Genomic DNA, 14,228 nt, shown 5'->3' with positions numbered 1-14,228 from the left:
CGGCATTATAATCGTTTAAAAAGCTCCAAGTTTATGACATTAGAGGCACTGCATTAAAATGGTTTGTCTCGTGGGAAACAGAAGTGAAATGTGAACCGTAAACAAATATTAAGGCAAATTTCTCACATTTAGAAATTCTATAAAAAAAATATGGGAGTTCCTCAAGGATCTGTACTTGGACCAGTCCTTTGCCTCCTGTATACAAATAGGCTAGACCTGACACAGAGCCTCAAACAAATACATTTTTTTTTTCCAGATGACACAAGCATCCTTCTTATTCGAAACACCCAAAATCACCTAAGAGCAGCAGTAAATAGATCTACAGTTAACTAGCTGGGTAGTTTGAGGGAAATAAGCTGTTGATAAGCACAAAAAACATTGCCTGAATTTGTACTTAAAAAGGTGATCCAAGCAACATAAGTGTTATAGTAAATTCGAACGGAATTTAACTGTCTCTGAAAACACTGTTTTTATGCACTTGGATTCAAATTGAATTCAGTTGGCATGCACATATAAGCAAAATAAAATGCACTGATTAATAAAGAATGATACAGTGTATATTTACTTTCTGTTGAAACAAATTTTCATTCTGTTTGATTTGCGCATTTTGCCCATTTCCACAGCATGCACTCATTCATACATATTTTATTTATTTATTTACTTACTTATTTATTTTAATCCACAGTCTGGAAACACTTTGGAAGACTAAATTAATAAATCAGTTTCCCAACGGAAATTGAAGGTCATAGCACAACAGCCATTTACAACATCATTAGTTGCAAATAGCTTCTGTGGTTTGAATGTAAAAGTGAAAGTAAATATTTTATTCAACCATGATAATCAAATATTGACAATAAAATACCCCTTGCAGTCAGGTTCAGATTATAAATGATTAACAGCACCAAACAGAAATGTAATCTCGGTCACTGCATTTAAGCATAACTTATGGGAAGAAAATTAGAAAGATATTTGCAGAACAAGATACTTACAGGGTGGCGATTTTTCTTGAAAACCTGGAATTCTCAAGGAATTACATCTCAACCTGGAAAAATCAGGGAAATCTGTAGGGAATTTCAGGCATTTTATAAAATCTCCGGAAATTCTGTGCTTTTAAGCTAACATTGGAATTAAATGTTACTGAGCTTTAGAAATCACGAATTTTAAAATACTTAATATTTTGGAGAGTGTCAATTATTTGAATATAAGTCCATATAAATTACCAATGTTTAAAAATTGTGGTTAAACTACAGCCAAGAAGATGATGATTGTGTGATGTTCAAAACACACACACACACACACACACACACACACACACACACACACACACAGCTAATTTCACTGGATGCCATCTTCCTCTCCACATGTGGAATTCTCAGATCGCTTGCTCTCACACACACACAAAGAGTGAAAAGTATTACATGAATAATCTACAACAGGAATAAAAATTAATTCTGTATGGGGTGACATGAAATGTAATGCCTCACAAACTTTGATACTCAGTCTGCTCTTGTTCCTTACTTACATAAATGACCATTCAGTGACTTTAAAGGGCTATTTACTGAGTATGTTCCATAACAACAGCTGCCCAATTATGCCCATGTCAAGATACAACACAGATGATAGCAGTACAGCCCAACAACTAGTTCACAGCAAATAATATTCATTAATCACACAGAGACTCATATTACATAATTTCAACCAAATAAGAAAGCTGTTAGGAAAAGACATTAATAATCATCCTCTAATTGAAAAAGTTTGTGTAAAATTGATAAGTTGAAATAAATTTGACAGGCAGAGAATTGTTTAACACATTCTACTTACACATTAAACCCTCAGGTAGTAGTCCGTGACCATCTGTGGCAATGCAGTTGAAGTTAAGAAAGTGTTCACCAAAAGTGAGCCGTAAAAATACTGTATAAAGCAGATACCTGCACATCTTACGGAATCTTGATCATAAGTTTTGGAATTCTTAAACTCACATTCTGATACATTTCCCCATTTGTGCTACTTATTGCCAGTAATAATAAATACTGTCAACTGTGATTTGTGTTAATCTATCATCAATCCAAAGGTTGAACTCACTTACCTAGCTGCTTACTGAGGAAACTATAGTTGAAAGTGAACTTTGAACCGCAGTGCAAATCAGCATTTTTCACATTAACAAAGATTGCTAGAGGTGAAAGAAGTGATGGAAATTGTAGTATTCTAAGGGATTGAACCCATGACCTTATGCGTTGACACAGTGTAATTTGCCACTGAGCCACAACCACGGCATACATAGCCACAATATAAGACAAATAATTTCCATGAAGAATTAGCCCCATAATCTGTGTGTGGTTTTGTAGCCTGCTGAAAGGTCATCAACAAACTCCAGTTAGATGTGAAAAAATAAATAGAAAATCCTTGTAGATTCAAAAAAATATTAAAATCTTGCCATATTAGCCATTCCTTAAACACATTATCTGCTTAGTTAGGCTCAGTGATGGTAGATTTATGTTAGTTACATGGCAAGTAGTAATATCCTTGGAAACAGACATTTATTTTTGTGGTACTGTGATCAGTGCAAATGCAGTCAAATATGAAGCTGGTAACAGGTGATAAATGACAATCATTTACCATCAACATTCCTTTTAATTTTACTGTATTAAATTTTGCTTTAATAAGCACAATGAGCCGCCACCCACCTCGAAGCTGTTCCTTTCTTCCTATGTCGTCTGCTTTAGCTTTATCCCAAAGTTTTATCATGATTCAAAGATTTGTTTCCCCAATGAGATACAAATTTTCATCAGTTTCTTGAACCATTTAAGGCAAATGCCAAGGTGGTTTCTATGGAAAGGACATAGTTGATTTCCTTCCAAATCATTCCCCAGTGTGAGTATGTGCTGTGCCTCTAATGACCTACTGTTGATAAAACTGTAAATCCTAATCTTCCTTGTCTATCTGGTTTTTATGTATACAGTTTTTTTATGTATTCAGTAAAAACGCCTTTTCTCAAGTCTTTGGACATGAGGACATGGGGAAGAGAAAAAGAAAGCTACACCCCACACTAATGCAGCCTTGGAGAAGGAATTTGTACATGGAAAATAAGCCCAGTGCAGATCTGCTACAAAATTTTTCACTCCTGGCTTCTGACATGTCACTATGGATGGGGTGGAAAGCACTGAAGAAATAAATAAATAAATAAAAAATAGGTGTGCACATAAAAAATGTTGAATAGTTCAGCAGACAAAAAAATATTTTGCAGTATTAAAGAAGATTCTTGACATCTACATCGTATGGTGCATGGAGGGGGTTCCTTTACCACTACTAGTTATTTCCTTTCCTGTTCCACTCGCAAAACAGAGCGAGAGAGAAATGACTGTCTACATGCCTCTGTACGAGCTGTAATTTCTCTCATCTTTGTGGTCCTCATATGAAATGTACCTTGGCAACAGTGGAATTCTCCTGCAGTCAGCGGCAAATGCCAGTTCACTAAATTTTCTCAATAGTATACCTTGAAAATAACATCGCTACCCTGGCAGGGATTCCTATTTGAGTTCCCAAAGCATTTCCATAATACTTGCGGTTTGTTCGAACCTATCAGTAACAAACTTAACGCCTATCTCTTAATTCCTTTGATGCCTTCCTTCAGTCTTAATACCCACTGGATAAAAGATTGAAAAGATTTTGCAGAAAAACACTTGAGAGGCCAATTTTCATGTCTTGCTGTAGAAGCAAGTACATGCTTGTCCAACATTTTAGAAATATCTGCAACTCCCCTTAACTGCCCTTTAAAAAGCTATGCAACACCTGTTCTCAAAATCTTGGATGGCATTGTAACTTCGAATTCTAAAATGTCAAGTTCCATTAGACCAGATAAGTAGAAACTACTTTCTCATGGAACAAGACATTACATAATTTGTAGGGAATTGTTAATAAATTCAAAAACATAGATAGAAGACTATGGAAGTAAAAAAATTACCATAGTATATACAATAAATAAAATATTTGAATGGAAGGCTTTAAACTGCTTCCAAGAATTCCTGCCCAGAATAAAAGGAGTGTGGCACATGGAAATTTTTCAACTTAGATTTCAGAAATCAGAGTGGGTTTTGCATGAGAGTTTTTCATTTCAGCCAGAAGCTCTTGAAAATGAAATTTACAGAGCAGTGCCGACCTTTCCCATGCCATAGTTAGATAAATGTTATCCAAGTGCAACTTATTTTTCCATTTGTTGTTCACTAATCATGGATAGTTCTTTTAAGTAGGTTCAGATTATTAACTACAAATCCGATGAAGAAGTATATTTGGAGGGATAGCAGAGTGAGAATCTAGAGACTTTTGAATGACAGTCTGCACAAACTGACACCATACATATTCTCAATGTGTTTTTCTGGGTTTAAGAGATCATTTGTGATACGTAGATGCTCCATCCACATTCAGTCCAAATAATTTAAAATGTTTGACTTCACTGGTTGTTTGATCACCCTGTGCCAATATTATTTCACTTCATTTCGAAAGTTGGCACACATTCGTAGATGCACCAGATTTCTTTGTTGTCTACGTGAATAACCAGATGGACAAAAAAAGAACTATGAAATTCATAAATTTAATATGAACATCTATGATCAGAACTATGGAACATAGAAACTAATATATATATATAAAGACCACAATTAGGGAAAAAGACATTCTAACTGCTACTGCCCTGTTAAAAGAAGATCTGAAGCAGTAAGGCGTCATTGTATTCTATATATGTGTTTTTAAGACTTCCAAACTTTTTTTTTTTAGCCTCATCACGTGTTATATTTTCAAGGGTAGCAATTTGCTAACTGTCATATTTTTTATTATGGTCTTTTGTATACCTTACTTTCCACTTCCCGCAACTCTGGTTATAGATGTATACATTTTCATGGGTAGCAATTTGCTAAGTGTCATATTTTTGATTATGGTCTTTTGTATACCTTACTTTCCACTTCCCGTAACTCTGGTTATAGATGTATCACACACATAAAACTCCTAGTTCTCCCTCTGTGCTGATGAACCACAGTACAGCATTAACATAAACATTTGATCGTTATTTTAAACTACTGTAATGAATTCCTTGAGTCCATTTTTGCCAACTTCTTTACAGACTGTCAGTAGCCAAAAACCAAAGGCTGATTGTCAGCCTTGTTATAACTGATTATGCACTCTTTCATATTGGTACATCTTCTTACTTCTCAGACCACATGCAGAAACTTTTTGGAAAAAATGTTTATCCAGATACAGTTCATGAATTAAAGTTTCAGAAGCAGATCATTTAAGAAAGAACACATTTACAAAGCGGGCTCTATCTTTTGGTTATTAACTTTTTTCAGTGTAGAATACGAAAGCAGAAGCGCTGCACTCAGTTGCACTAGCTTGCAGGACTGTGACACATGTAAATACTTGTGCCCTGCAAATGATTTGCCGCAAATATTGTCAAGCAGCAGTTGGCAATGTTACTGAATATGTGGCGGCAGTTTGCATGGCTGGTAGTGTGGCCTGGCAACATTGCTGAGCCATATTGTTGCCAATATGCAACTTTTTGGGCCATAAGACCACTAAATCAAGTAAAAATAAATTTTCCTGCCCTTTGTTGAGATAATATGGTTCAGAAACCGTAATCCAACTGTGATGTGTTATTTACAATGAGAGGGCCATGAGAAAGAGCTCTGCAAATATTTTGTTTTATCGTGCTTAAGGGCGTAAAATTTACTTGTTCTTGGTGTGGTCTTCAGTCCAAAGGCTGGTTTGACACAGCTCTTCATGCTAGTCTGTGCTGCACAAGCCTTTTCTTGTCTGCATAACTACTGCAACCTACATCCATGTGAACTTGCTTATTGTATTGCAGCCTTGATCTCCATCTCCAGTTTTTCGCCCACCATTACCAGACTGGCGATTCTTTGGACTTCAGGATGTATCCTATCGATTGACCCCTTCTTCTAGTCAGGTTGTGCTATAAATGTCGTTTCTGCCCTTATTCAATTCAGTAACTCCTCATCAGTTATTTGCTCTAACCATCTAATTTGCAACATTCTCCAGAAGAACCACATTTCAGAAGCTTGTCTGAACTGTTTAGCATCCTGTTTCACTTATTTATAAAGCTACACTCCTGACAAATACCTTCAGAAAAGACTTCATGGCATTTAAATTTATATTCAGTATTTACATACTTTTCAGTAATGCTGTCCTTAGTATTTCCAGTCTGCATTAAAATGCTTTATTTTGCTGCCTAAACAGTAAAACACATTTTCCCCTCTTAGTATCTCATTTACAAATATGATTCCCTGTTATTTGTAAATTAGCTGAGTGACTTAAAATATTTAGGCTTAATGTTAAATGACTAGGAGATTCTCATTAAAACAATTTCTTTAACTTTTCTAACAGATGATGTTATTACTAGTTTCAGCTTATTACCAAGTCGTCATGAGATGATTGAATGTGTTGCAAAGTGGCTCATAAGCAGTTGATAACATTTGTGTGACCTGAGACTGAGAAATATATACTTTTTTTTAAAAAAAAATGTGTTTCCCTATGTCATTGTGTTACTCTGTGCAAATTTATTGAAAGTCAAAAATAGATCAATGAATTCATTAATGTAGACTCACTCACACTGTAAAAAATCTGTATAAGAAATTGGCTGTGCAGTTATTTTCTCTTTTGGAAAATAAGATTTTGTCCATACAGTTATTTTCTCTTTTGAAAAATAAGATATTGACTGTGCAGTTATTTCCTTTTTTGAAAAATAATCAATAATTTATCAGTTATGTGCAGTACTTAAGACACCAACATTTTCAGCTTTGTCATTCTCATTGAAAATTACTAAGCGCCATTCCCTATAGCTAGCTGCATCATAATTCGAAACAAAAATCAAATAAATTTCCTGTTGGATGTTTTGCCGTTGCTTTTCATTAATGTCTCCTATTCTAAAAAAGAAAATTAGTTCCACTTCTGACACTGGCAGTAACTCCTACATTCCTGCTAAAACACAACGTTAGTAAAATATCAGCCCATCAAAGTACTTACCTAGCAGCAGAAAAGTTCTGTATGGGCTCTCTGATCAGAAATTATGTAAAGGTAATGACACTCATATGCTCAGGTTAATTCAAATAACAGCACATCTAATTTATGGCACTTCTAAATAGAAAATCCGGAACAGAATAGAAGCACTTCTAGCTAGCTACCATAAAAGTGATGAAAACTTTTCACTTTGATTCGCAGAGATATTTTCAGCAGTCTTCATTATTGTAGAGCAGCGCACAGCTTCCATTTGCAGTTTCAGCTTTAGGAACTGGCTGTTGCTGATGCTGAATACTCACTCAAATTTAAAGTACGTCAATTGGTTGTTGCTTCACAAACGTTGCCTTTACCATACTTGCTGCTGTGTTTGTAATGTACCCATTGAGCACAAATACCTTTTGTTTTTAATCAATTTGTCAAAATTTATGCTTACCATTTGTTCCCAATTCATTAGCACTGGAAGAAATCTTTCTGTTTCTTATTTTCTTGGTATAAAATGGCTCATTGTCCAGCTGCTTTCTTAATTCTGTAATGTTTCCTTTGTGCAAAAGAATATCGTGGTCGATGTATTCAAATGCTTTTGTTATAACCAATACTAACGCACATAGTAGGACCAACATTTTATTGGCACTCACCTACAGTGTTTGTTTACATAACTCTTTCCTGCCTTATACACTTCCTCCAAGAGGCCTACTTTTTTCTGAGCTTATTTCTGAAATCAGTGAAGCTATTTTAATTATGCCTTGCGACTCCAATGAAATGCGTATATTTTTTTCCCCGTTTTATTGAAGTAAAAGAACATCAGTGGTCTTAATGAAACACATACTGTTTGGCTTGCTTTCTCCATCTAAAAACAGTTCATTGCAAAAAACGTTGCGGTTAGTGCTTAAGATTTTTGCTCACACATTTAGAAATACGGAAGTACTTACATTTTTTTTTGTCAACTTGCATCTTTACTTACCCCTGAGATCTCAAAATTTGTCAGGGCAAAATGCTAAATCTTTTCTGGAAATCAGGGAATTTCACTTGGGGAAACTTGTGGCAACCCTGAAACTGTAAACTTTCATGAGTAGATTTGTGCAATGTCTGTTTTTAAATCAAAGACTCACATGAAACAAATCATTATTTCCCCTTAAATAATTTTCCTGGCATATGAAGGGTTCATATTGCCCTATCAAGTTTTGTAACAGGAAGAAGTTTACAAAAATACTAATTGTTCATTTTGATTATGTGCAAATATTTTCATTAAAGCAATAGTTATGGAATTAGTGTCTAAATATTCAAACACATGGATTTACAGAACTAAATCTTCATAATAAATGTCTAACCTCACACCAAATTATACAGAGGAACTTGCAATTAAAATTGAAGTACCAGAATATTACATATAAAGACAACTCAAGAAGAATCATAAAAAGAAGCTAATCACAGTTCCCTCTCGGTGCCTTCATTTATAGAATTCTTTAGGCCAGCCATTGGCAGAGACTGCTTGCATCACAGATGTTTCCATATACAGTGACAACATGATCATGGTAATGTGGGCAGTTTGGAAAGAAAAGAGAGAGAAAATATACATTAATATTACTATCTCACAAGCGAATTTAATCCTTAATATAACAAATTGAGAGAATCAGCTCCACATAAATTATTCAAACATGTTTACCAATCCAGATGAAGGGAAGAAACTAGTGAGCTTGAATGTAAGCTGTTGACGTTGTTGTGGTGGGAGGAAGACTGACGTGATATGTTGTCTGCTCAGGCTGACATAAACCGTTTTGTGTGGAGACCTTTTTTTCTTTCTAAGCTTTTCTCTTTGCAAGAAGTACCTGGGTAAAGGAGGATATTATGCTACAGCACTCCCACCAAAAGCATACCACCTCTGCTCTTCACAATTCAGGCTGCAAGACTAAGCACTGAATTGTTTGCTGTGAAAGATGTGCTTCCACAAGCTGAACCTTGTGTGGTAGAATGTTTTCATTTTGTTCTTGCATGACTTCTGCACACAAGCATCAACAACGCCGTTATTGTAGACCCACGCTCACAATTCCATATAGAAACATATGATGATCTGTGTATGCATTCACCTTGTGAAATCCTATGGACAGACACTCCCATAATGGGTTCCAGCATCTCACCAAATAAAACATGTCTGCTATCATTTAGCACTGATTTATAATCTAATGCACTATACAAATAGTCTGTTCTTTTGACAAGTGGTGTGTGGTACATGTTTGGCTTGTCACCCCATATAGATAACACCACCTTCTTGAAACATTTCGTGTTCTATGCTGGATGGGATCACACTTTCAGGAGCAGACTAGTGGAAATGGTGAAGGTTGAGATCATAACAGAAAATATTTTTCATGGGAAGGCATTGAAACTTGTAGCCATTCTTGCTTGTATGTTGTGGCTGCAGAACCTATGATGAAAAATGTTACCAGAGACTACAAACAATAGAAGCCTGAATATTTCAGTAGTGACCACCTCCAAGTATGAGTTCCTTCTAATCTTCCAGTTGTCCTTTGTTGCATTTCATTCAGTAATTGTTGTTATATGATGCTATTTGTTATTCCATTTGCATCCTACCTCACGTGGCAACTACTATCTCGTTCTCAAACCTGTACAAGGGTTGGACAAAATTCCGGAAACACTGCTAGAAATGTGTGCTTGAACATAAATACAGATGCTAGCCAAGCATGCAGATTCTATTGTTGTGTTTGACCAAGAATGGCATGTGCGCAAAGTCTTCAGGAAGAATTGTATAATATTTCTTTGAAAACCATACAGGACCTGTATTTATCCATTCTGAGATGACCGGAAGCTGTGTCTGCTGCATGCAGATTATACAAATGAATTGCATTTGCACTTTTGTGGGACATTATTACGGTAACAAAGTACTCAACTTCTTTATTAATGACTTACTATTTTCAAAAGTCAGTGTCTTTCAGAATTGCAGATAAGAATCTGCAGCCAAAAAAAAAAAATTGGTAATTAGGTACATAATTATATTTCTGAGATGAGAATTAAAACTTTGACTACTATTTGCAGCAAGTTGTGTTATTTTGTTTACTTTGTATACATTTGGTAATCCTGTAGCACTCTTTAATATATGCTAATTTACAACCACACTTTTTCTTTCCATGTAGTGGGGGATATAGCAGTCTGTATTATGATATAAGTTTGGCTTTGGTTGTTTATGTTACCATTATTCATCTGTTCTTCAGAATAATGACATAGTTCTGTTCTCTATTAGTTCTTGCCACTTCTCCCCTCCCCCAATCCTATGTGCATATTTTAAAATGAGAGGGGGGGGGGAAGTCTTTACAGGGCAGATTAGGGGGAGAAAATGGAAAGCCTAAAGAAAGTTTCAAGTTTTAGTCCTATTAATTTAAGTAGTATCCTTCTTAAGCTGAATAGATTTTCTCTCAATGATGTTTAAATTGACGCTAGCCTTTCTGTTTTTATTTTCACAGGAATTTGGGAATAAGGAAAGCAGAAGTACTCAGCAACAGGAAGCCGGAAGAGATCTCAAATCGGGGGCTACTCCATACTCTCTTTCATTCAAAGTTGAATCTGTGTATGCTGTAGGTTCAGATGCTAAAGTTGCACTTTTACAAAAAATAGATTCTCAAGAAAAATTAGTTAGTAAATTGAAGGAAGAAAATGCCAGTGAAGAAACAATCGAGAAAGAAGTGAAGGCTCTCCTTACATTAAGGTCAGAAACAAAAGCCTTGACTGGTGAAAGACTTAAAATCGATTTTGATCCACCAAAAATCACTGAAGAGGAACAAGAAAAACCACCAAATCAGGTTAAGGATACTAGTATTACAGACGAGCTTTTGCTTAAAATTTCTGCACAGGGTGACTCTGTTCGAAAATTGAAACAAGAGAAAGCTGCCAAAAATATAATTGATACTGAAGTAAAAAACCTGCTAGATTTAAAAGCTCAATTCAAATCTGTCACTGGAGAAGACTGGCGAGTTGACCTTGTCCCAAAGGTAAAAAAGGAACTAGAATTGCCATCACTTAATACAAGCATTGATGTTAGAAATGATTTACTAGAAAAAATAGCAAGTCAAGGATTAACAGTAAGAAAACTAAAATCTGAGAAAGCAGATAAAGTTGTAATAGATGTAGAGGTGAAGAAGCTTTTGGACCTGAAAGCTGAGTTTAAGTCTGTTACAGGAGAAGACTGGAGGACGGAATTAGCATCAAAGGACCATAGTATAGCAAAAGATACTTCTGCATTATCTGTAGCTCCTGATGTTAGAAATAATTTGCTAAAAGCAATTTCAGAACAAGGAGATGTTGTTAGGAAACTGAAATCTGAGAAAGCACCTAAAAGTGCGATTGATACTGAAGTGAAAAAACTGCTTGATCTGAAAGCAGAATTCAAAGCTGTTACAGGAGAGGACTGGAAAGTAGAATTAGCACCAAAGAACAATATTTCGCCAAGTGCTGGTGCTATAGCACCTGATACAAGAAACAACGTATTAAAAGCAATTTCAGAGCAGGGAGATATTGTAAGGAAACTGAAATCTGAGAAGGCATCTAAAAGTACAGTTGATGCAGAAGTGAAAAAGCTACTCGACCTGAAAGCAGAATTCAAAACCATTACTGGAGAGGACTGGAAAGCTGACCTGTATTCTAAAGATACTGCTCCCAAAATGTCAACTGCAGGTGCTGGTGAGGATACTGCTGCCATTTCCACATTGACACAAGAGATAACAGATCAGGGTAACAAAGTGAGAAACCTGAAATCCACAGGTGCACCAAAGGTACGTTGCTACACTAGAAGAATAAATATAAGTATTTTAGTAATGAATAACATGCCATTTTGTAAAAAGAAGCAATAATTACATAATCCCCCAATTTCCTGCTTTGTGCGGTGTGGGTAAGGAAAACACCTAAATACACTCCTGGAAATGGAAAAAAGAACACATTGACACCGGTGTGTCAGACCCACCATACTTGCTCCGGACACTGCGAGAGGGCTGTACTAGCAATGATCACACGCACGGCACAGCGGACACACCAGGACCCGCGGTGTTGGCCGTCGAATGGCGCTAGCTGCGCAGCATTTGTGCAACGCCGCCGTCAGTGTCAGCCAGTTTGCCGTGGCATACGGAGCTCCATTGCAGTCTTTAACACTGGTAGCATGCCGCGACAGCGTGGACGTGAACCGTATGTGCAGTTGACGGACTTTGAGCGAGGGCGTATAGTGGGCATGCGGGAGGCTGGGTGGACGTACCGCCGAATTGCTCAACACGTGGGGCGTGAGGTCTCCACAGTACATCGATGTTGTCGCCAGTGGTCGGCGGAAGGTGCACGTGCCCGTCGACCTGGGACCGGACCGCAGCGACGCACGGATGCACGCCAAGACCGTAGGATCCTACGCAGTGCCGTAGGGGACCGCACCGCCACTTCCCAGCAAATTAGGGACACTGTTGCTCCTGGGGTATCGGCGAGGACCATTCGCAACCGTCTCCATGAAGCTGGGCTACGGTCCCGCACACCGTTAGGCCGTCTTCCGCTCACGCCCCAACATCGTGCAGCCCGCCTCCAGTGGTGTCGCGACAGGCGTGAATGGAGGGACGAATGGAGACGTGTCGTCTTCAGCGATGAGAGTCGCTTCTGCCTTGGTGCCAATGATGGTCGTATGCGTGTTTGGCGCCGTGCAGGTGAGCGCCACAATCAGGACTGCATACGACCGAGGCACACAGGGCCAACACCCGGCATCATGGTGTGGGGAGCGATCTCCTACACTGGCCGTACACCACTGGTGATCGTCGAGGGGACACTGAATAGTGCACGGTACATCCAAACCGTCATCGAACCCATCGTTCTACCATTCCTAGACCGGCAAGGGAACTTGCTGTTCCAACAGGACAATGCACGTCCGCATGTATCCCGTGCCACCCAACGTGCTCTAGAAGGTGTAAGTCAACTACCCTGGCCAGCAAGATCTCCAGATCTGTCCCCCATTGAGCATGTTTGGGACTGGATGAAGCGTCGTCTCACGCGGTCTGCACGTCCAGCACGAACGCTGGTCCAACTGAGGCGCCAGGTGGAAATGGCATGGCAAGCCGTTCCACAGGACTACATCCAGCATCTCTATGATCGTCTCCATGGGAGAATAGCAGCCTGCATTGCTGCGAAAGGTGGATATACACAGTACTAGTGCCGACATTGTGCATGCTCTGTTGCCTGTGTCTATGTGCCTGTGGTTCTGTCAGTGTGATCATGTGATGTATCTGACCCCAGGAATGTGTCAATAAAGTTTCCCCTTCCTGGGACAATGAATTCACGGTGTTCTTATTTCAATTTCCAGGAGTGTAATTTCCAGTGCTAGCTTTACAAGTTTTGTTATATCCCCATTCAAAACAAGGTGAGAAAACAATAATCCTTTGAGAATGAATCATGATTATCATATTGTTAAATACCAGCGTCAGTATACTGTGCTTTATTTCAATAACTCAAATTTCAAATATTTGTAGTCTTTCATGTCAAATTACAACATTACCTTATGCAAATGAGCCAGTATGACATAAAATTTAACCAGGTCGTATTCAGTTTCATTCATAAATGAAGATTTATTTCTTACAGTTACTCAGTGTACTCATCATATCACGTTTAATGTTAGTGATGTGAAAAAGCCAAGTATAAATTATTACAAATCCTGAGAGCGAAGCAAACAGTGGAATGAATAGAGCCAACCACATAAATAAGAATTTGGACGTAGGGTATGAACTTTTTCTCTTCTTCAGCCAACACGTACACAGCGGTGATGGCCTAGAACAGTGGCCCAAGTCAAACAATGTAGTTTTGTGTGTATCCAAAAGGGGGGAGGGGTCTATTCTGAAAAAGAAGCTGAATTACTGTGTTAAAATTCTTATTGATATGCGTATTCACCATCAAAATCCTGTGCTTATATGTTGACTGGTTGTTTCTTTCTTGTTCCATTGCACACTAAAAATCAATTACACATACAGAAAAAATCAATCTGTGATGATACAGTCTTAATAAAACAAGGATTGTCCTGATAATTTATTGAAAGTCAACTATTTCAACATTTTAATGTTCGCATAACAGCTTCGTAAGTCTTACTGTTCTTGAAGGTGATAGATCACATGCATTCACCATGAGCAAAACCATAAAATAAAATGTTGGTCATTTCACTCTAACTGTGTAAAAGAACCCATATA

General features: G+C 37.6%; 1 protein-coding gene across 1 annotated transcript in view; it reads left to right on the top strand.

Annotated features, from left to right (window-relative positions):
• Positions 1 to 14,228, top strand: part of LOC126193193 (bifunctional glutamate/proline--tRNA ligase) — a 248,437-nt gene that overhangs the window by 153,782 nt on the left and 80,427 nt on the right. The window contains exon 14 of the mRNA XM_049932666.1: positions 10,497 to 11,801. Coding sequence (XP_049788623.1) covers positions 10,497 to 11,801 — 1,305 coding nt within the window. The remainder of the gene's footprint in view (positions 1 to 10,496; positions 11,802 to 14,228) is intronic.

Source organism: Schistocerca nitens, chromosome 1 (assembly GCF_023898315.1).
Source record: "Schistocerca nitens isolate TAMUIC-IGC-003100 chromosome 1, iqSchNite1.1, whole genome shotgun sequence".
Lineage (NCBI taxonomy): Eukaryota > Metazoa > Arthropoda > Insecta > Orthoptera > Acrididae > Schistocerca > Schistocerca nitens.
Note: the sequence above shows the minus strand (reverse complement) of the source record. Positions and strands in the feature narration are given on the sequence as shown.